The 22,981-nt window shown below is 34.2% G+C and overlaps 5 protein-coding genes across 9 annotated transcripts in view; 2 read left to right on the plus strand and 3 right to left on the minus strand.

Moving 5' to 3' along the window:
- Positions 1–21,975, minus strand: part of LOC100186844 (C-Jun-amino-terminal kinase-interacting protein 4) — a 43,050-nt gene extending 21,075 nt beyond the window's left edge. The window contains exons 1-5 of the mRNA XM_026840665.1: positions 21,959–21,975; positions 1,997–2,287; positions 1,862–1,888; positions 1,378–1,516; positions 186–401 (exon numbers count right to left, since the gene is read on the minus strand). Coding sequence (XP_026696466.1) covers positions 186–401; positions 1,378–1,516; positions 1,862–1,888; positions 1,997–2,065 — 451 coding nt within the window. The 5' untranslated portion in view covers positions 2,066–2,287; positions 21,959–21,975. The remainder of the gene's footprint in view (positions 1–185; positions 402–1,377; positions 1,517–1,861; positions 1,889–1,996; positions 2,288–21,958) is intronic.
- Positions 2,907–5,116, plus strand: LOC100180551 (inositol monophosphatase 1-like). Its single transcript, XM_026840670.1, has 7 exons — positions 2,907–3,027; positions 3,120–3,253; positions 3,456–3,560; positions 3,955–4,109; positions 4,172–4,280; positions 4,488–4,639; positions 4,776–5,116. Exons 1-7 carry the CDS (start codon positions 2,962–2,964, stop codon positions 4,880–4,882), a joined length of 828 nt encoding a protein of 275 aa, XP_026696471.1. The 5' UTR covers positions 2,907–2,961; the 3' UTR covers positions 4,883–5,116.
- LOC100178091 (DUF21 domain-containing protein At4g33700) lies at positions 4,921–10,037 on the minus strand. 4 transcript variants are annotated; one of them, XM_026840666.1, is made up of 8 exons: positions 9,820–10,037; positions 9,355–9,406; positions 6,896–8,909; positions 6,551–6,658; positions 5,912–6,050; positions 5,700–5,813; positions 5,436–5,606; positions 4,921–5,278 (listed from the first exon to the last, which is right to left on the minus strand). In XM_026840666.1, the coding sequence occupies exons 1-3, from the start codon at positions 9,875–9,877 to the stop codon at positions 7,616–7,618; spliced, it is 1,404 nt and encodes a 467-aa protein (XP_026696467.1). In that variant the 5' UTR covers positions 9,878–10,037; the 3' UTR covers positions 4,921–5,278; positions 5,436–5,606; positions 5,700–5,813; positions 5,912–6,050; positions 6,551–6,658; positions 6,896–7,615. The 4 variants fall into 4 exon arrangements, with proteins under 4 accessions (XP_026696467.1, XP_026696469.1, XP_026696468.1 ...); XM_026840668.1 differs by lacking the exon at positions 9,820–10,037 and adding an exon at positions 9,552–9,750 and having other exon boundaries at positions 9,355–9,399; XM_026840667.1 differs by lacking the exon at positions 9,820–10,037 and adding an exon at positions 9,552–9,750 and having other exon boundaries at positions 9,351–9,399.
- LOC100185968 (caspase-6-like) lies at positions 14,582–17,860 on the plus strand. 2 transcript variants are annotated; one of them, XM_026840669.1, is made up of 6 exons: positions 14,582–15,572; positions 16,156–16,277; positions 16,340–16,531; positions 16,603–16,720; positions 17,059–17,142; positions 17,202–17,860. In XM_026840669.1, the coding sequence occupies exons 2-6, from the start codon at positions 16,221–16,223 to the stop codon at positions 17,432–17,434; spliced, it is 684 nt and encodes a 227-aa protein (XP_026696470.1). In that variant the 5' UTR covers positions 14,582–15,572; positions 16,156–16,220; the 3' UTR covers positions 17,435–17,860. The 2 variants fall into 2 exon arrangements, with proteins under 2 accessions (XP_026696470.1, XP_002123720.1); XM_002123684.4 differs by lacking the exon at positions 14,582–15,572 and adding an exon at positions 15,597–15,783.
- Positions 18,244–22,981, minus strand: part of LOC100182081 (caspase-6-like) — a 5,255-nt gene continuing 517 nt past the window's right edge. Inside the window, exons 2-6 of the mRNA XM_009859267.2 lie at positions 22,741–22,910; positions 19,597–19,818; positions 19,380–19,494; positions 19,051–19,134; positions 18,244–18,922 (exon numbers count right to left, since the gene is read on the minus strand). Of these exons, the coding sequence (XP_009857569.2) occupies positions 18,603–18,922; positions 19,051–19,134; positions 19,380–19,494; positions 19,597–19,818; positions 22,741–22,910 (911 nt within the window). The 3' untranslated portion in view covers positions 18,244–18,602. The remainder of the gene's footprint in view (positions 18,923–19,050; positions 19,135–19,379; positions 19,495–19,596; positions 19,819–22,740; positions 22,911–22,981) is intronic.

Genomic DNA, 22,981 nt, shown 5'->3' on the forward strand with positions numbered 1-22,981 from the left:
CAAGTATATGTATATATAATTACTATATTTATGATAGATTTTTTTAACATATAAATACTGTAGGTCTAGGGTATAAGGAATTTAGAAATGTTATTATATATGAAAATATAAAAATAGAAAACTTCCATTACAATTCCACTTTCTTAACAAAAACAGTTACATATCAATACCAGATAATTAATTACCTTGATCTGTGTAATTTTTGCATTTAAGTTCTAAATGTCGCGTAGCAGTTTCAAGAGCATCAGCTTTTGCACGGATTTCTCTCGTTGCAGCTTCATTTACGTCTTCACTTTCCATTAACTGCTGTTCAGCGTGTCTTCGTAGTTGTCTTTCACGCTCATATTGTGTTGCTAACTGCTCGTTGTCATCTTTCAGCATCTCCACTTCAACAGCATTGGCTGGGGCAAGGAGGAGAATATTTGTTTTATTTTTGGAAAATACTGAAACTGGGAGCTAAATTTAATCACAGTAGAGGTGTTGAAATGGCAGATATGAGCAAGATATGCTTTATATGTCTTGTCCCAACACATATATACCTTATGGACAGTTTTTGACATGCTACACCAGACTATAATTTTAAAAATAAAGGTGAACTGTTTTTGAATCTGTTTAAATGCAAAAGAAACCAAAGCTTGTATAATTGTACTAACACTAATTAGAGCGATGATAAAATGCATGTCCTGTGTTATTTGGTGCATGCTTTTTACAAAGTATAGATTATTGCTTGGTAAGTCGCTGTAAGCATGAAATAACATTTATTATTTATTATTATTAATCATGAAATGCATGTGTAATAAACAAACAGCTTACAAGATTCTGTTAACGCTTACTTTAAAGGTAGTTTTAGATGTACTACCAGTAAGAGCACAAGATGAAGCTTCAATGCTTACACACTGTAAATGAGATAAGGAAAAGGGATATTCATAATTTATGAATGGGAAAGAAAGAGAACAAGCAAATCCAATTTTACACCTTTACTATAGCTCTATGTGCAGTGTGTAAAATATAATAGTTGGAAACAGATGCTTAGCAATGCAATATATGATCAATACATCTACCCTATATCAGGAGTGTATATTATGATGAGAGGTACAAGTAGGGGATTATTACATCAACATTACACATATATATATTACAGGTTGTCACCTTACAATATTAATACCAGCTGGTAAATAAAGGAGAAATCCAATACATTCATTGATATATTCATTATTAAATTTTTAATTAAGACATTTTAAACTTTCAAAACATGTAAATTACCCAAAAGCTTAGCCCATTGTATATTTTCATGTCGAATTTTGAAGTCTATCGTATTTTTACCACTTCCAGGATATAAAATAACATTTAAGTCTCATTAAAACACCATATTCTTACCATTGCACTCGGATAAGGAACGGTCCAAAGTTTCCAATATTGTGACAATAAGTGGCATGAGTTCTTTTATAACCTCCTCCCCATATGTTCCCATCATTCGCTTGAATTCACCATACACACTGTTCGCCATTGCTTGCACCTGCAGATGTAATGGTTAAGTTATATTTTGTTGTGGGATTTCAACTTTTTGCATGCACTTGCAGAACAACAGTTTTGACACCCATCACCCAACGTATAGTAAATACATCAATATTACAGCCTACAGGACATATTATATACATAGTATTTTTTACAATGCTGCTACATTATTAAAGTGTCTCATACTATGCATTTTTGAACAAGTTACCCAAAGGATCATCTAAAATAAATTGCATGTTTCCATGTTATTCTTAACTTACAACACAAAATATTTTTTTTAGAAATTATCAAATAAGATTCACTATGTTACAACAACATTCACAACAATAACAGAATATACCATCACCTGTACCGGCAGTTCCGGGCTGGGCAGCTAATTTATAAAAATTGTTAATAAAAATTAGGAAATAAAACGTAAATAACAAATGCATTTTATTTTACAAAATCTTGATTATATATATATATATTAATATTAAGATACCTTTTCAGAATTGAGACCATTGTTGATGTCTTGGTCTGATGAGTACAGAATTTCACTTTCTTGGTACATTTTGCCACACTTCAGTTGTATAATGTTGGTGACTTCTTTAGTTCTTTAATCTACAGATTTTTACTTTTTTCAGAGTTTTATGGTTCTAGTCCAAGCATTGAAGCATTCTACTCTCTTAGTCCACCAGTTATTTCTTAAATATCCACCTTCATCTACTGACAAACGTGACTACTTTACTTCGAAATACGTCAGCAGAAACCACCAGGCAAAACTATACCACTGCTGTGTATCAATGTTTATAAAAAGTTACACTACCATGAACAAAAAAGGGAAGACGGATAACTTAACACACGAACCAAAGGCGCAAATGCCGACCAAAAAACAACAGCGCACCCACAGAAAAGCTTTGCAAATGTATAAAAGAAGAACAACCTCAACCTTTCTATTGTCTCAAGACGGTGTGATTGTCTCAAGTGTATATGTATAATGAACGATTGTATCGCGCGATTGTCTTCGTTCCGTATGAATGATTAGCAAAAAAAAGAAAAAAAGAAAAGTCTCGTGGTTCAAAATCAAATCAATCAACTAAAACATATTTGAAAAAAATAGACTTTTATTAAATTTGTGACACTCTTATTGGTGAATGCATAAAAGCAGTTCGTTTATTATATCGTTTACCTTTGCATTCATTATTTAGAAAACTCACGGTCCAATAGATATACATCAATGTTTTGTCATGACGTCATGTCGTTTTAAAAAGTGAAAAAAGTATTCGCGAAAAACGTTCTGGGAAAACCCCGCTGTGGTAAACAAAGGAATTTTAGGATTTGTTAAAAAGACCATTTGGTAAAGACTAAAGAATAAGGTACGTTTACATTATATTCACATATTTATTTTGCAGAGAGGAAAGGAAACATTTTAGATTGCTATAATATAGTACCAGAACGTGAAAACAAATGGCTGCTGTTAATTTAGAAGAAATTCTTACTTTTGGAACAGGACTGGCAAGGACTGTAGGATCAGTAAGTTAAACAGTAAACATAAGTCCTTATATGTCCATACACAATTTTTTATTGATTTTTTAATGATACAATACGCCATTGCTTCATTTCAGGTTATCCTGGATGCATTTAAACAACCAAAAAACATTCAACACAAAATGGGTTGTGCTGATTTAGTTACCGAAACTGATCAGCAAGTTGAAGAGATGATAATAAAAGCAATTAAGGAAACTTACCCTTCACATAAGTATGGTTTTACTTAAATAAAAATCTGTAGTTTTTGGTAACTCTTCTTTTCCTAGCAAAAATATTATGTATGGAAAAACACCATTCTATATCAGGTGTTGAAAAAATTAGCATAGAAACGCTTAATAACTACAATTTAGCACATGTATGCAACAAACAATTTCTTTCTTAAAACTATATAAAAATCTACATTGATCCTTTAGGTTCATTGGTGAGGAATCTGTTGCTGGTGGTTTGAAGTGTAACCTCACAGATGATCCAACCTGGATAGTTGATCCTATTGATGGAACAACTAATTTTGTCCATCGGTAAGTGTGCTGAATGAATGTAACTTTACTTTATCCTCGCGTCGCGGGAAAACGACAGTTGTTGTAACACAGGTGTTCTGTTTTATACACTTCGTGCCACCTAAGAGTTACCATGTATGTTACTTTGTGGGTATTAATTTTTTTTATGTGTGGCTGATAATTTGGACAACCCATTAGTGGACCACTGGGTTCGAGCAATTGTCGTTAAGTGTCTTGTCAAAGGACTGATTTGTTGGTTGCTGACAATGGTAGCAGTGACGGGCCTTAAACCCATACTTATTGGTTAGAGGCAGGTGTGCTAACCACTTTGTCACAGCACCGATTTATATGCATTATAGTTTGAAGTTGGCTTTTTTTACTGAATATGTCTTAATGGTGTGATAATATTTTTCAGATATCCTTATGTTGCCGTCTGTCTTGGGTTTTGTGTGAACAAAACAGTAAAACTTGGAATTGTATACAATGTCCCAAATGATGAAATGTTTACAGCCATAAGGGGCCAAGGAGCATTTAGTAACGGGAAAAAGCTGGCTGTGTCAAGCGAAAGTGGTATTAACATTGCTATTATATGAATACTTCCCTTAATTGGTTACACTTCCATTTTCTTTAAGATCTTTCCAAGTCTCTTATTATGGCAGAGTTTGGTTCAGCTAGGGATCCTGCTACAGTGGAAACTGTGCTTAAAAACATGTCATCAGTTGTTCTAAACCCTGTTCATTCGTAAGTTTACATTTTGTTTTTGCATAAACAAAAAATGAATCAGTGCTACCTTTTTAACCATTTACTGGCAACAACCTCAAAAATCTGCATATTCGTTTAAAGATATTATATAAAAATGCCAAATTACTGCAGTTCTAACAAGCCCACTTTAAAGAAGCTTAAGCTACTTTTCAGTTGGTTTATTGATGCAAAACACCCATGTTTCAGCATTCACTGTATGGGTTCAGCAGCTCTAAACATTTGTGCAGTGGCTTCTGCACAGGCTGAAGCTTATTATGAATTTGGTATCCACTGTTGGGATTATTGTGCTGCGTCGATCATATTGGAAGAGGCTGGTGGTGTGACCATCGACACAGAAGGTTAGTGCAAGACAAACCTATGCTTTGCAGTTGCAATGTTTTAATGCTCCAGGCATAAATACTTCGTTCCGATTAACATGTGAAAATATCATATTGTTGTTAAACGAAACTGTATTTGAATTGTTTACCTTTATAGGAGGTCCAATGGATTTAATGGCTCGACGAATAGTTGCTGCATGTAATTTAACTATTGCAGAAGGTTTAAGAAAAAAGTTGGTTCCAATTCATTTTCCAAGAGACTGACAAACAACTGAAGTTAGCCAGAAATAGATGATTTTATTGTAATGTAATATCTAAATTACTTCATTAACATTTTAAACAGCAGTGAAGTGCAATTGCGCTTAGGTTTAAAATTTCCTATAGTGACACAAGCACATCTTTTTTCCATTGCACATAATATAATTACTGTAACTACCGTTAATACCTTAATGGTAAATCATGATATGTAAATAATAGGCACTTCCTGATAAATCAACAATAACTTGTCTTGTGCATACTAAACATCAACAACAAACATGACATATTGTTTAATAGCATGCGGGAGAGGTAGGTTGATCATTTGGTCGACATCCTTGTTGTGCAAATGAAAGTAATAGAGTAACCAAATCCGACAGAGATCTTTTAAGTTGCATGGGTGATCTGAATATTTCATTTAAACTTACTAATAGGTGTCATACAATTTAAGCTCCAGCTTGGTGATTAAAAAAATGGTTAAATTTAAACACATTAAAAAAATACCAATTAAGTTACAGAAATGCATGCTATGCACTCGAGGTAAGCGTAATGTAAAATTTACCTTTGGCTGCATTTAAGATTGCATTGCACTCATGCCTGTCAACTGCAGTTTCTTCATTTAAATGAATGAATGGATTGGCACCAAATTTTAAAAGCAATCTGACATGGCAGGGTTGCTTTAAATGTATGGCATGTTGTAATGCACTGCTTACAAATTCAATAGAATCTGCACCTGCAGTACACAATTAATTTTTCTGGTTTCCAATCTCCATTTAAATTATTATGACATATACAGGAAACCATAATATATGTTGAAACTGCTTACTTGCAAGTAATAACATTTTCAGTATCTTTACATCTGTGCTACATGCTGCATTCAAACATGAGGTGGTAACCTTTGTCCCTGATTTAATGAGCAATTCAATGCAAGGTTTAGATCCTGGATAAAAAAAAACAACAAATAGGAAACTAATAATATACTTTTTAAACCATTGATTGATAAATATGTAAACCATGCAGGTAAACATTTCAACTTACCACATTTAATAGCAGCCAATATACATGCTTCATTGTTTACTGTAGCACCTTTTTGTAAAAGCAGGTCACAACATTTGTAACATCCTCTCCAACATGCAAAATACAGAGGTGTCCTTCCACAAACATCCTCTACATTTGGCTGTAAATAACCATATCTTTTTCTCATAAACAACACTTTTTATCTATCATTATTATATACCTGAAAAAAACTATTACCAAAAAGTATGTTTAATTGCTGTACACTGTTTGTTTAAATACCTATTTTAGTATTTAGGTAAAAAATTTTCTTGTTGTACTGACAGTTGTATGCTTACACTGTAATGCAGTGCTTCTTAACCGCTAAGCAACAATAGATTGGTATTTGATTTGGTCTCTTGCCGGAGGTTCACAAACCGTTTTAACTGTTACTAGGTAAACTGTACGCCTATTGTACGTTTTACCACTACCCTTACAAAAGTTTTGTTCAATGTAGTTTCAAAAAATTGGTAGCCGAAGCCTTGTCTTAGACTTATGTTTAATATTTGGATTTTGTCAAAATAATATTTGGATATTGTGAATAGCACTGTGTAATGCGTTCCAAAGTTGTGACTGTGATCCAGTGTTAATTTACATCAAATATATGGTGACAACTCGTCTTACGTTTGCAAAGGCGCTTAACAGAAGTTTCACACAAGCAGATTTCCCGTTAATGCATGCTTCATGTAGAGGTGTGAGGTTGTTCTCATCCAATAGATTCACGTTTTCTGTCTAATGAACAACAACAAAGATACCTGTATATACATGTAGGTACAGTACATATATAACTGTCAGTGTCACATGAAAAGTATTCTTTAATGTTTGAATATGGACATAAAGAACCTTTATAAAGTGAATGTAGATTAAGCTGTTGTTAAGCTTAACTTTCTACCCCGCTTTATCTATAATTTTTACCTGTGTATTTGGAAAAGACTACACAATGTAATGTAGCAATAAATCACTTTATACCTGATCAATCAGTTTACGAAGCTGTAGAAGTCGACCATTCAATGCAGCTTCATGTAATTCTGTTCTATTCATTGGAGTGTTGAACAAAGTGAATTCATTGGGTAATATTGCATCAGTTTCAATTTACATGTTTGTTAATTATTTAAACGTCTTAGTTTCATATTGTCACCTAGGTTAAATAAAATATAATGAACTAATAATCAAGTTCATGATTTGCCAACAAGTTGCTGCATTTGATTTTAAGCCTCACTTAATTTGACAACAAAGATAGTGAAGAATAAAGTAAAACAAACAAGAAAAATCCAACTTAGCAACAGTGGTACAGTGAATCTTTTTGGAAATGTAAAGTTGATATAAAGTCTGTTTTCATGGAACCTATAAAATCTACACCATGAATTTAGACCCCTGTGTATAATAACCATGCACTACATTTAATTTAAAACTAAACAGAAATGAAGGAAGAAAACAACATTGTTCTAATTTGTAATATATCTATATAAATAACAAATATTAATTATTAATTAGTGGTAATTTAAAACTAAGTTTATGATATTTGATTGCAGACCCCATATACCCAAAATTCTAGATGATTTTATCCTCCAGTGCATGGTTATTGGTTTCTTACACAAAAACATATGGGCACAATACAATCATGTTAGCTGTTATATATATTAATATCGGATTTTTTTATCTGCATATTATTGGAAAAATAAACATAATTTATCTCAACAAAGGTTGTGTATCATCTGCAGAATCCACATTAACATCAGTGATGTTTGACTTTGGGTTTTGACGCGCAAACTTATTGGAGCTAGTGGAGAGCAATTGACGTCGAGATTTTGCAACTTCAATTTTTCTATGCACATCAACATACACATCAGTCTCATCAACTATTTCTTCTTGTATTAGTTCCTCCATCACATCTTCCAGGGTAATCAAACCAATTACTTCGTCCTCAGGTTCAAGCTTAGTAGCCACAGCAGTGTTGCCGCTTTCGTTTTCTCTCACCACAATAAACATGTGACTTTTTCCAAGCTGGAATAAATTGAGAACATCAAAGAGGCCTGTGGAGTGTGGAACTTTCAGCAAAGGACGCTTGTGCTCTTCGAACACTTCCCTGATTGGTAAATTGGCATCAGGATCAATTTTAATTAAATTTTTGACGAGGATTAGACCGATTAAATTATCAGGGGTGCCTTCATAGATTGGTACACGGGAGTGGCCTTTGCTCAAAAGTAAATTCATGGTGGTTTGGTCCATTACACCATTCACATCTAAAGAAAACACGCTTTCCATTGGCGTGCACACTTGCTTTACTTGTTTATCTCTCATAGCAAGTGCACCTTTGATGACAGTGACCTCATCTGCAGTTAAAGGTTCTTCATTTTCTTGTCCCTCAGTTCTGTGCAAAGAAACCAGTGCACTTAGCTCTGCTCTTCGAAAGAAGGTGGTATGTTCTTTGCCCAGAACACAATCCAAAATTTTGGCTAGTGGCCATGAGATGGGTAGTGTAATAAACATCAGCGCATATACAAGAGGAGATAAGGTAGATCCAATTGCAAGACCATACCGGGTGCACAAAGCCTGTGGTACAACTTCTCCAAATATTAAAACAGCGGTGACTGATACAACAATAGCAGTTATGGGATTTGAAATCTTGTCAAGAAAGAGTGGCATACTTTCCACAGCTGCTGCATTAGAAAGCAGTAACGTAACTAACAGCAGGTGATGTCTTTTAACCAAAGGTAAAATTCGCTTTGCGTGTTTCTGTTCATTAGGTTTTCCATCAGTAGACAAGACTGTTAAACTCATTAAATCTAATGATAAAAGTCCCATAGTCAAACCACTCATTAATCCAGCTATTAAAACGAGCGCAACATAAATGCCAAGATATATCCAGAACAATTTATCATGATATGTTAGTACTACTTCAGGTTTATAAGTCACTCCATTGCAAATGATTAGGTTTCCAGTCTCCAAAGAACAAGTAATATTTTCTGTCATTGTTGGATGTCTAACAAAAGTACAAAACGGGTAAATTCTTTAATTTATACTTTTCTTATAATATTAATATTGAAAACATTTTTTCGAATTTCTTAGACCTTACTAATGATACTTACTCTATAACTTTATAGTGAAAAAAGTGCTGTGTTGAAAATTAAATTTAAAAATGAGGAAATGCTCCGTCACCTTAATTCACCTGACTTGCATAAGGTGAGGCCAAAGAAACAACTTTGAATCAAAATTCACACAGGCCACCAGCTAAAGTAATTACGATAGATACATTTATGGTAAAATTAATTTGCAGTATCCGATGGTGAAACAATATAAAATATAGGCGTATAATATTTAATTTGTTATAATTTACCGAATCATACTCAAATTTAGGATTTAGGGAATCTATTTAAAATGAAAAACTGCCTAGTAAAACAATAACACATAAAATATTACTTACATACTTTACAAGATCCACCACAGAGCAGAAACAGCAGACGACAGCAAACCTTAAACGTAAATGTGCAAATTTATTGATTAACTAAAATTTTGCCAAAAATACAACCATTTGTGCTTCAGTGTTTTTATGTCGTGTTTTTTTGACAATAAAAATATTTAGCACACGTTAACCTAAGCGTGGTCAGATTCAAATAGAACATACCAGAAATAATCAACCGCGATTGCCAATTGTTTTACATTTTTTAATGTAACAACTTATTGTAAAGAATTATATAACGTGACTGTGTAGTTTGCTTTATAACTCTCCGTGCAACACTGTAAGGACATGTGTGGTGTTTACAAAGTTGTTATGATAATAATTTACTCGGTGACAAAAGCACGCGACTCCTAAGACGAGAAATGGTAAGTTATATTGTAAATACTACGCTATTATAATTCATCATATTTATTCATATACTATATTTTAACAGCCGAAAGTAAAAACGAAACGAAGTACGAAACTGCTTCACCCCAACAGTAGAACAGCATTAAACATAGTACAGCAGTCACGCAGACATAACTTAAAGCTCAACAAAGCAAAGGAACGAGCATCAAGGCTTGATTCAATTGTTGAGAAACTTCTGTGGTTCCAGTCAAATTTGGAAAGCGATAAATGTTACAGCAAATTTGAGTATACTGAATTGGTTGAAAGGTATAATATATATGTTTAATTTGTATTCTTAGCGATGGTGATTGGTGAAAATATTACTTACCAATAATATAAAGATACGCTAACTTTTTAAATTAATGCAGGGTGCCAACTGCCAATCATCCCATTTAACTAACCCATGTACAGTTATTTAGGACCGGGTTGGACACAAATGTGGTCGTTACTTACTAAAGCCCTATACATACGTGCTGACGCTGAATATACCTAAACAAGACGTAGTTTAGGAAATTCTTATGTTTTTACAATCCCATGGTTTGTAAGTGTTTTAAACATTTAAAAACCTATGTAATTCCACTCTGGCAGAAAAAAATTTGCATGTCTTTCCTTTAATTATTGGTAGGTAAAAATATTTGTCTTTAACTGTTTCTCCCTGTTAATAGCTGTATACTTTTTAAGTGGGAAATTTGTATTAAAAATGCACAAAAAGTTGTGTGTACTCGTATTTTTGTGTGTGGGATGTCATGAAGTAAAACAATACTATAATATGTCATATTCTTCCAGAACTCATTTTACTAAGTTTTATATTAATTAATTTCTGAAAGGTTATATCACAAATTCACAATGTCTCATTGGGTATGTGTTTACCTAACCCTAGCGCTAAACACTGACCACTAGCATAATCTGTAACTAGGGATGCACATTACAGAATTTCGAATCCGTGAGATTCGAATCTTTTTGTATTCGAATCTTATTAAGGGATTCAGTATTCTGTTTAATGACGTCATCTCATACCCTGTATTAGCAATTTTGAAACTTAATAATTTTGAAAAAAAATATTTTTTTCTGTTTGTGGGACTTTCGGGAGTATACGTTTTGCAACGTTTTTTCATAGCCTGCAATATGTTTCATGACGCAAAAAAACTACCCAATAGTACAATTTTTGATCATTTTACAACTCATAATCCAACAAGGCTACTATGTAAGAGTCTATAAACTGACTTATGTGGGTAAAATTATTTTTTCTATAAAAAGATTCGAAATTCTAGATTCGAAATAAAGTATTCTAGGATATCCTAGAATTCCTAATTATTCTGTAATGTGCATCCCTATCTGTAACGTCACATATAGTTATTTTTACAAATGCCTTACTTTATTTTTAACTTATATATTAGGATCTGGAAGACCTAGGAACCAATTTAGAATAAAAATTCACTGGTCACCACCACAGATAATGCCTGTTCATTTTGTAACAAACCTGAAAATTGGAACAGCTCAATATTCATTAGATAGACAAACCGTTGGTCACAGACTCACAGTGATTCAACTATTACAATATACCTTATGATAACCCATTTTTTTTACTGTTTTTTTCTAAACAACACAAATTTCAGGCATTAAGTTTTGCTCAGTTTTTTATATTTAAACAGATACTTTACAAGATTCAATGATGAACTAGAACAAATTGAAATAATTCGAAGTGTTGGGTGTAGAAAGCCTATCCAACACGGAGCTAGAGAACGGTCAATTAAATTAGCGCAAGAACATGAACTAATGTTATTCAACAGCACCGGTTTGGAACTACCAGATGTTTTCAATAAAAAGAATTTCAGGTGAGTCTGTGTACCAAATATGTGTGTACTGTCTATACAAACCAGTCATTAATTTCAATTTTGTTTCAGAGAGTTTATGGAATGGGATGGCACACCTCAAACTCTTCCGAGGTTAAAACTAATGCGATTTGTTAAACCAAAAGTAAAAACATAATAAATATTAATAACTAGCTTGGTACAGTTCATGAATATTCTTTCATAAAAAAAGGAAGATTAATGATCAGTTTTTCTTAGATTTCCTATTAGAATGCTTCAGTACAGTTGGTTTACCAATAGGCTAATAACTTTATAAATCTTAAGTAACAACATATTTAGGTGCTCGCATTGTGACCAAAGTACAAGTGGCTAAATTCTGTTAGCATTGTGGATAAGTATCTTTAGACAAGATCCTTGATACAGCCATGTTGTCAATAATAATTTGTCATAATTATCAGGCATAGCCAAACGCCCAAGTACAACTCTTTATATCAGTGGCCACATTATCAAGAGTTGACCATTTGTCGCGTCTTAAACGTCCCGTTTTTCCTGCAATTTCTCCACACTACTAAAGTGTTAGTAAAGAGTAAACACAATAAACAATAAAGGTCATACACGAAATACTTACACTATTCATCTATCCCGATGAGTCATTAAATAACTTTGCATATACCAGCTTCCACCAGAGGCCATACAGCTTTTCGCTGTGTATGTGATATGCCTTTAGCTATATATATGTCTTTTTCCCCTCTTTACGTCAGTTATGCCTCATCTCCACACCGCGAAAGGGCCTGAGCTTCAGAAAGGCTTCTTCCATTGCCTAATGACCCACAGCCGGCTAGTGATGCAGTTATAAGACGCGACCAACATTTTATTGCTATTGCATAAAATATCTCCAGTTGGCCAAGCACAGACATACAAAAATGGTCGTTGTCTTCTAATCGCTTTCTTTTTCATGTTGTATAACTTGCAAGTTGATATTTCGTACGACATTGAGTGCGATAATTTCGCCATGTTGGTATCGTGGTACTCCCGTCGCATATTATTGACACAATGTTATGACGACCGAATGTTAAGCACCACATTGACCGTTACAAAACTACGTCGGGTTGTTAATAAAAGTGATCTAAATTCGAGGGTATAGTATCACTGCGCCGATAGTGACATAATCACCGGCCGCGACATCCAACCTGACAACTCTATCAAAATTGACATAACTGCACTAAACGCAGGGTAAGGGCACTGCTCTCACTCATCATATCACCGTCATACTATAATTGTGACGTTGCCTTTTTCCAATCGCGCTACATTGCGTTTGCGTTTTAATATATAGTAGGGTGGGGGAAGATGGGACACTTTGTCAGACGAGACTCTTTTTTAATTTTCTTTTTACGGACCCCCATTTAATGATAACCAGGAAAATAAGGTTACAGAATTATTCGACAGTATTATCACGACCTTATAAAACGCCCGTCAAAGCTGATTACTGTTTTTAAATATTAAAAAAATATGTAAAATAGAAACAGTATACTTTGAACAGGTAAAAAATGCGAAATAGTAAGGCGCCATTTTTTAATGCTTGCTAAATCATAGTAAAGCCAATGATTTTTTTTAGTTTGCGTGTGCGAACGATTAAACTAGTTTCATAGCTTCATAAAACAACCTTGAATATTTCGTACAGTTTGGTTTTGTCCCATAAACTAGTTTTAGTTTTGTAAAAAAAACACTGAGATATAAGCATGAAGAAAACAGGCAGGGGTCAATATGACTTTAATTTGAGATAAAAACAACAAAAAAATATCAGTTTAACGGTATATATATAAAGTTTACATGGCAAAGAAACTAGCACAGCCTGTTTAACTGGGTAGGTTAACTACAAGTTGTAGAATACTGCTTATCCAAATATATTTCAATTTAGAGTCCCATCTTCTCCCACATTGTAGTTTTGTATGTTTTCATTGCCAAACTTTGAAAGATTTGCTTTTAATTTAGTAATTTACACCTCAGGGGGTTTTTAACTATAAGATACTGATATAATAAAAAGATAATATTTTGATAATATATTCAAAATTTGGTCATTTGCACTTGGTGTTAATTTATAAGAAGGGGCTTGTGCCCAAAACAGCGTAGTAATACCCAATTTGTAGCAAAAATAAAAACTATCAATAGGTATGGTCAATTTTCTGTTATTACAAGTTCATATACATTTGTAGGATACAATATTTATCCATTGATGTTCCAACATTATCCATTGTCGTTCTAACAATACCAATTGTTATGCAATAATATAATGTATAGGTAATATACGTTAAAAACCACAGCAGTAGGGCAAGAAAAGAATGTTTAGACTTAATTTTTAAAGCGTACAGTATTTTTTCGTGTTATTTACGTATATTCCTATTTATAAATACACTTAATAATCAAAATTAACAATGATTTCAAACTGTCCCATCTTATCCTGTGTGTTTTCAAATTTGTAAAATTTCACTTGTTGTGCGGATAGTTAAATAACTCCTCGTGTGTTTTATTATATTTTATTAAATTGGTGTCAATTAATAAAGGAATGATAGTACTAATTCGTGGCATTAACCAAAAACCGTCATCTATTTTGATTTTGGAAATACTTGGCAATATGTGGTTAAGTGTCCTTATCTTCCGCCATTGTACTATAAAGTAAGTCGCTTGAGACTTATGTTACAGTGTATTAAAAGAAATATTATTACATTATGCGTCAATTATACTGCGTGTTAATAATACTTCATCATTTGTGTACAATTTTGCTTCGACGCAATACCGGCATGGGCAACATGAAAAAATATGGCGAAACGTAATCATAGAACAATCGCGTATTTCAGCTATTACGTAATGAAACCAATGACAAAACATTAACGCGAGCGGTAGAGAGCAAAATTTAAAACGATTTTATTGGTTTGTGCACGGCCTACTAGAGATATCTCTAGTAGGCCGTGGTTTGTGGCGTAACAAAACATCGAATGTGAACGAGATCTTGCCTGTGACGTCATTGAATAGGAACATAAGAGCTTTATAGTCGTCTCGTGTGCGTAGGTGCTTTCCGCTATTTCTCCCACATCAACCACAGTATCCTGCTCACGTTGAACCGTGCGGTTGTGCTTACAAATGAGTAGTTGTTTAGTGCAAGTTTACGCAAACTTATGCTTTTGTGTTTTGTATCAATTCGAACTAATGCAATATGTTAGTATCGAGAATGTGAGAAATATAGCAAGAGACGTTCGTCAGGGTATTGGAAAAATTATGTTATTGTCAAACGTGGTATAGTTAACTCGATAGTCCATGGTATACTATAGGTATTTGAAAATATGAGATAAGAAATGTCTCCAGCGCAGCTCAAGTAATTAGTTAATATTTACTCAGTAAAGAAACAACAGTTTCCTAACTTGGGTTTCTAAGCAATGTTGGTGTATCTTGAACTATATTGCCAAAATTTATATCGCTACTCACCATTATAAATTATTCAAAACGTCGCCTTTATAAACCTGCGTCTTGTAAATAGATAGTACATCGTGTTATGAACGTATAAATATTTGTTTAAAGGAATTCAACTGGACACAGCATAATATACTGTCATGTCGTTTCAATATTACTACCGTAGAGTGCTGAATAATTTCAACAATTTTACGCTTGACGACGTCACTTAACCCTTCGTGTATCGATAGAGATATTCTTAATTCTAAGGCTCGGGCTCTGGTTAAAGTGCGGTGCACATATACTTTACTCGTTTAGTGCTGTGAAAATGTATCCTTTACTCGTTTTACAGTTGAGTGCTGTAAACGTTTTGATCCTCACTGCCCTGGGAATTGTTGTTTTTGCAGCGTTTGTGTTCAAGTTTTTCACTTTACATCGTCTTCGTAACATCTAAGCCCTAAGGCTTCCCAAAGTGCGACGTAAGCTTAGGTTCTTTTAACGGTCAGGTTTCTTGGGCATGGGGAAAACCGAAGGCATACGAGAAGTATGTGGTGAAAGTCTTTAAAAATTAACTATTTCGTTTCTCTCCATAATTCCAGCAAACCTTGCAGCGCTTCTTTCTATATTTTTATTGAGCGATTAAGCTGGTTATATTTGTACAAAAATGGAGATTTCGATCAATGAAAGCTACAAAATTGACTACAGTCACGAGAAAATAGGATTAGCAGTGGTTTTTCTTTCAGAAATGAAAAGTGGTTGGTAAAACATAAACTTATTTAAGGGCAGTGTGTTTTATGCTAATACTTTTAAAGCCCTATCAGCACCCACACAATATAATACATTTTTTACGTTACGTTTATATAGTACAGTGGGAGAAGGCGGGACACCTTTAGCACATATCATATCCAAATATCCTGATCGTGTTTTAAACAATTAACAACGGTCTATTGAAGTCGTAAGAATACGGTTTTATATTTTTCGAATGTTCTTTGTATGTGACGAGGAAAGAGAATAACGAGGTGTCCCATCTTCCCCGACCCTGCTATATATATCTTACCGCCGGCTGAAAATAGTGTACAACAGGTTTTTAGAAAGATCGTTTCATTATTTTTATTTTGGCCGAATAGATTCACCTGAAACTAAAAAGGCTCTTCTAGAAGATTATGAGGATTTTAAGAAGTTGTTTGCTGACATGCGGTTTGATGTGAAGAGCTACTCCGGTGAAATGAAATTTTCAACAGTAGTAGAAGTATGTACGTAGTTGCTGTATCAACACGCAGTGGGTATGATAACATTATGTAATCAATTTAGAATCTGGAAGCCGTTCTAGAGGAAATTCAAAGAAACCCTCTCATCAGTTGCTTTATATGCATGTTTATTGGCCATGGGGGTCCTGGATTCATAAATACAGCAGATGGCAAACTTGATATTCACGAAAATATCCTCAGCAAGTTTATGCCACAAGATTGCTTGAAAGGGAAACCGAAAATATTTATATTTCAGGTTTGCGGTAACTTTAACTGTTTTTTTAGCGACTAACCAATACCGGCGATAAAGCGCTTTTTTGTGTTTAGACTTGCAGAGGTACGAGACACAATTTTGATAGCCTCGCTTGCTCCGGTACTCTTACAGTTCCAACAGTACTAAACCCAGAGGGCTCGGATATGTTACTTTGCTATGCTTCCTGGCAAGGTATGCCTATATTGCAGCTTTAACAGTCCATTATCACAGATTACTTAATAAAATGAACACTTGTATATTTGTGTTCCAAATTATGTATAGTATGGTGGGGAAGATGGGACACCTTTAGCATATAATATTAAAATATCCTTATCGTATTTTAAACAATTACCAACGGTTTGTGGGAGTCGTAAGAACACGGTCTTATAATCTTTAAATGTTATTTGTTTACTACCAAATTGAAAGAGAAAATAGAATGAAAAGGTGTCCTATCTTACGCCGCCCTACTATATATACATATATTCAATACATTATTACAAGCAATGAGAAATCTGTATGGTTCTGTTAAGGTTTTGTGTCGTACTGTGTAAATACAAAAGGAAAAGGGACATGCTATCTACAAGAGTTACACAGCATGTTGAGAAAGTTTGCAGGTAATTTTATCTGCGTTTGATGTGTGCTTACAAAATCGTTTATCTGTTTGTACACCCAGATGGTACAAACCATTTGATTGACATACTGACTGTACTGAATCGGCAAGTCAGCAGCTCGCCTATTATGAACTCACAAAGAACGGATTACTTTTATCAAATGCCCTCTTTCGAATCATCTTTAAGAAAAAAGTTGTTTCTCTTGGTTGACCAGAGAATGCCAGAAACTGCGCCAACCGGAGACAGGGGTGATTCGGGGGATTTCCAGTCGTCACAACTCAATGTTAACGTTTAGCATGTTTGTCCACAATCATTTTTTATGTCATTCCTGTACAAAAACTGGTTATAGCATTTACATGCATTCCCTATAATAAAACTCTGGTTGAAATCGATGAATTTTATTTACTGTAATATGAATTTGATCTTTTCAACGCTCAACAGTTCCTAATTGTAACTAACTTCTGTCTAGAAGTGTAGAATACTTATTTGAAAATATTCATTTGTAGGAATGAAGTTACACAAATAATTTTAACCTGTTTATTGTACAGCTCACGTGTCTTCCGTAATATTATTATTATTAATAATTCTTCAGGTATATAATGGCAAAAATTAATTAATGTATACCTAGAATGACTAACATTTCTTTGTTTGTTTTAATACCAATCATAAAATCAACAACGCTTAAATATACAAGAACTAGAAATAAATTGAGCATTCAAGCCATGCAAAACATGTTGCATTCATTATAGGTTATCGCGTATAATACTCGCAGCGAGTCTGTCTGGCTGGCAAGCGTTCGGTCTAGATTTGAGATATTGTATGTAGCCTATAGGCCCTAGACGTACCGTTTCGCCATGGTTTGGTATATTGTTACATCAAATATTGCTATTTTAAGGGATAAACAAACATTCCTATAACTACTAATTGAGCTAAGAAAAGGCTTGAGGATTAAAAAACAGTAATCACAAAAGAGGGGTAGCGCGTACTGTGACGAAACAGTACAAGCTATAGACACGGATGTAGGCCTTTATTAATTCCAAAAACCGTAGTATTATTTGTATATGCTAGACAGCTATACTAATGTATATTTTTTGATAACTATAGTACTGGATAGTTATATTCTGGTGTATTTTCGTGGTTTCCTATATAAACACAAACAGTTATGAAAACATTTGGTCTACACAAGAAAATGATAATAATGGCCGACGGCCGGATACACGTGACATTGGAATTATATGGGTATTCTATTATATCTGCTACATTTCTACAAACGATAACAATTAATAATATTACGTACGCTATTCAATGTTTATAATATACAGCTTGATTTCAAATAAAGTATACAGCATATAGTTCTGTGGGGTAAGATGGGACACTGTATTTTTAGCGACGCTGGGCCACCTATATATTTTGTATTCTCTGTTAAAATCAAATGGGACAAAAAAAGTGAATAACATCGGTTATTATTGTGCATCAGCATCTGCTGATGCTGGCTGGGGGGCTGGTGGCTGGACGAGTTTATTCACAGGAATCTTCAGAAACAATTTTTTTATCAAAGATGATTCGAAGGAGGGCACTTGGTAATAATGATAAACCTTTTCTGATTTGGATTTCCCTGCAAATCCAGTAGTTGGTGGTGTAGAAGTTTCCTTCGGGTCGAAAGTCTTCACTCTTTTCCGCTGACTATCGCCAGCTTCCACCAAAGTATCGGGAAGAAGAGTGTTGCTCACTTTTCTATTCACAACGGTCAAGATGTCGATGACATTGCGCGGGTTATTTGGTTCTAAAGGTACATTTTTCCATTTCATTTAAATATATCATACGTTCCATTACATACTTCAAACAGAATTAACTTAAGTTACAATTGTTTAAAATTGTGAGATACAACATGAACAGTGATGATTAACTTACTTGTATACATTCGTAACGCTTTGTGCAAGTCCTGGAGATATTGAGTACCATGACCATCTGAAGACACAGCGTAAGATACACAACCTGCCAAGACATATTAAACTTTAATGTGGCTGAACACAGGTTCTTTTGCATCCGTGCGTAATTCAAAAAAAAATGGTCCAAAAAACGTATTTGCGTAATCGGCCACAATAAATGTGTCGTTATACCAACCGAACAAAAGCAGACTCTTTGTTCAGTCACCTTTGCCAACGCTATAGAGCGTGGGTTTAACACATACTCTGTGCATAAAGATATGTAGGCCTACACATAAAAGTGAATATTTTTACCATTCCACGCGGCATAGCAAATCAGCGTATTTGAACCATCTGGTTTTATCTCTCCACCGCAAAGGGCATATTGAGAAGATTTGGATACTTTGTTTTCCTTTGCACCTCTACATGCCTAAAAACAATAATGATTTTTAATATAAACGTAACATTAAAACTTGTCATTAAGTGTGATATAATATCATTATAAGCCATGGCCTTTAAAACGCATAAACACCTGAAATATAAATAACTTCGGTTTCTTTTCCAAGCATTTATGACTCATAAACTTGTCAAGAATGTCATCTTGTATATTAAGTTTGCCATCTGTTGTTTTAATGAATCCAGCACGCCCGTGGCCAATAAACATACATATAAAGCAACTGTGGTTGGTTTCTTCTTTTTCCATCTTCTCCGATGCTTCTACCGGTTTTATCTCTTTCAATACCGTCTCCAGGTTCTAAAGTTACAACCATTGTACACAATGCTTAAGGTTATTGTTTGTTCAATATAGTACAGTGGGATGGGACCCTTAATATTTCTTAAATCCAAATACATGACGGTTTTTAGGTGATACCACGAATTAGTACTATCATTCCTTTATTAATTAACAACAATTCAAATAAATATATTAAAACACACGAGGAGTTATTTAGCGATTCGCACAACAGGTGTAATTTTACAAATTTTGACGGGACTGTTTAAAATCATTGTTAATTTTGATTAATAAGTAAATTTATTATTAGGAATACACGTAAATAACACGAAATATTACTGTACGCTTTGATAATCAAGTTCAAACAATCTTTATCTTTTCCTGCCGGTATAGTATTTAACATGTTACCTACATTATATTATTGTATGAAAATGGGTATTGTTTGAACGCCTATGGGTAATGTTCGAACATCAATTGATAATTGTATTGATAATTGATAATAACTATTGATAAAGTTTACTTTTTTGCTACAAATTGGGTATTGCTACACCGTTTTTGGCACAAGCCACTTAAATTATTTCCAAGTGCAAATGACCAAATTTCGAATATTTTTTCCATATATTTTCTTGTTATTATATCAGTATCTTATATTTGAATAACCCCTGAGGTATAAATTATTGAACTAAAAGCAAACCATTTAAAGTTTGGCAATGAAAACGCACAAAACTAAAATGTGGGGGAAGATGGGACTCAATTTGAAATACATTTACATTAACAGTATTCTGCAACTTGTATAGTTAACCTACCGAAATTAACCGACTACTGTGCTGTGGTTTCTTTGCCATGTAAACTTTATATACACAACTTTAAAACGACATTTTTAGTTGTTTTTATCTTAAATTAAAGTCATATTGACCCCTGCCTATTTTCCTCATGTTTGAAGCGTTGGGAGATCGTGTTTATCGATTTGTTCTTTTTATTAAAAAACCTTATTCAAATAGAATGGAAATTAAAACAGTTAGAAATGTAAAATATAAAAGTAAATAGATATTGCAACACAAACACGCGTTGCGAGTAATAGTACGTTCTACCACGTCGCCTGAACCAAATGTGACTGCAGAGAACAGTCGAGGAACTAACGGTGAGCGAAAAGGCAAGGTTACAGGAAAAAGCGCACACGTGGGTTCACCGAGTCGTGACGGTATAAATCACGGAAAACAATAGCGGGGACGGATTGAGAACGAATAAAGAACATAGTTAAATTGATTATAAATGAAACACCACAGACTCCCCCCCAGTGAGTCGGGGAACGAAAAAAATACAAAACAAGCACTACATTTACGAACATTTATAAGAAGTAAAATGTTTGGGAAACTTCACAACTCGCCCAGGACTCGGGTTACAACAACTGGGACGGTGGCACTTGCAGTTACTTTGTGTATTTACCGTTACAGGTGCAGGTATTTGTAAAGGTGGTGTGGAATCCGTTGGAAAAACCAGAGAGTTATTTTCATAAAAGGCAGGTTTTAAACGGTCGATCGTTATTGTTTGTTTGCGTCCGTTAACTTCCAAGGTGTAATGTTTGTCATTGCGTTTTAAAATTTTATATGGCCCCTTATAGGGTTGTTGCAATGGACGTTTTACGGCATCAACGCGAACAAAACAATATGAACATGAACTTAACATTTTGGGAAAATAAACATGTCGAACCGAATGATCCGAAGTTTTGGTAGCACGTAGTTGACATATGGAACGACGCAATTGCGAAATAAACAAAGTTGGGTCAGTATCGGGAGCATTAACTGAAGAAAAGAATTCGCCAGGTAAACATAGCACGGTGCCGTATACCAACTCAGCCGCCGTCGACTTAATGTCCTCTTTAAAGGAGGTACGCAAACCCAAAAGAACGAGTGGTAAATTGTCGGACCACCGTTCAGGTGTGCTTTGTGCTTTGAGAGATGCTTTTAATTGTCTGTGCATTCTCTCTACCAGACCGTTCGCTGCTGGATGGTACGCTGTGGTACGAATACGGGTACTACCTGTAAGTATCATAAATGAAGCAAGATAGCAATGATTCGGAAGGTTGCGTGTTCAAATCACGTCGGGGTCACCATTGAAGCGTTGGGAGATCGTGTTTATCGATTTGTTCTTTTTATTTAAAAACCTTATTCAAATAGAATGGAAATTAAAACAGTTAGAAATGTAAAATATAAAAGTAAATAGATATTGCAACACAAACACGCGTTGCGAGTAATAGTACGTTCTACCACGTCGCCTGAACCAAATGTGACTGCAGAGAACAGTCGAGGAACTAACGGTGAGCGAAAAGGCAAGGTTACAGGAAAAAGCGCACACGTGGGTTCACCGAGTCGTGACGGTATAAATCACGGAAAACAATAGCGGGGACGGATTGAGAACGAATAAAGAACATAGTTAAATTGATTATAAATGAAACACCACATGTTCATATCTTAGCTTGTTTTACAAAACTAAAACTAGTTTTATATGACACAAAATCAAACTGTACAAAATATTCAAGGTTTTTGTTATGAATCTATGAAACTAGTTTAATCGTTCACACTCGCAAACTACAAAATTTCACCGGTTTTACTATGATTTAGCGAGCATTCAAAATTAACACCTTACTATTTCGCATTTTTTTACCTGTTCAAAAAATACTGTTTCTACTTAACATATTTTTTTTAATATTTAAAAACAGTAATCGGGTTTGACGCGCCCGTTTTATAACGTCGTGATAATACTGTCAAATAATTCTGTAACATTATTTTTCTGATTGTCATAAGATTCATAAAGTCGTGATAAAACTGTCAAATAATTCTTTAACATTATTTTTCTGAAGATCATAAAATAGGGGTCTGTAAAAAGAAAATTAAAAAAGTCTCGTCTGACAAAGTATCCCATCTTCTCCCACCTTACTATACATACCTCTCCTACTGTTGAAAAATTCATTTCACCGGAGAACTTCTTTACTTTAAAGTGCATATCCTTAAATAACTCTACATAATCTTCAAAGTCTTCTTTGAGAGCTTTATCGATTTCTTCATTCCTGGTTATCTCTTCTTTTTCCTTATCTCTTTTTCCCCCAGTTTTAATCTCTAAACGATATAAAAGTAAAAAGTGTAGACTGTTTTATACAGTCATATTTGCAGCATCTACTCATCCGGCG

Source organism: Ciona intestinalis, chromosome 2 (assembly GCF_000224145.3).
Source record: "Ciona intestinalis chromosome 2, KH, whole genome shotgun sequence".
NCBI classification, from domain to species: Eukaryota; Metazoa; Chordata; class Ascidiacea; order Phlebobranchia; family Cionidae; genus Ciona; species Ciona intestinalis.

Coding starts and splice junctions, on each gene's coding strand:
- LOC100180551 (XM_026840670.1), top strand. CDS start 2,962: ATGGCTGCTGTTAATTTAGAAGAAATTCTTACTTTTGGAACAGGACTG. Junction 3,561..3,954: donor ACAACTAATTTTGTCCATCG/GTAAGTGTGCTG, acceptor AATATTTTTCAG/ATATCCTTATGTTGCCGTCT. Junction 4,281..4,487: donor GTTCTAAACCCTGTTCATTC/GTAAGTTTACAT, acceptor CCCATGTTTCAG/CATTCACTGTATGGGTTCAG.
- LOC100178091 (XM_026840666.1), bottom strand. CDS start 9,877: ATGCTGTTCTACTGTTGGGGTGAAGCAGTTTCGTACTTCGTTTCGTTT. Junction 9,407..9,819: donor CGTTTCGTTTTTACTTTCGG/CTGTTAAAATAT, acceptor TTGCACATTTAC/GTTTAAGGTTTGCTGTCGTC. Junction 8,910..9,354: donor TCTGTGGTGGATCTTGTAAA/GTATGTAAGTAA, acceptor TACTTTTGTTAG/ACATCCAACAATGACAGAAA.
- LOC100185968 (XM_002123684.4), top strand. CDS start 15,693: ATGGAGATTTCGATCAATGAAAGCTACAAAATTGACTACAGTCACGAG. Junction 16,278..16,339: donor AATTTTCAACAGTAGTAGAA/GTATGTACGTAG, acceptor TAATCAATTTAG/AATCTGGAAGCCGTTCTAGA. Junction 17,143..17,201: donor CATGTTGAGAAAGTTTGCAG/GTAATTTTATCT, acceptor TTGTACACCCAG/ATGGTACAAACCATTTGATT.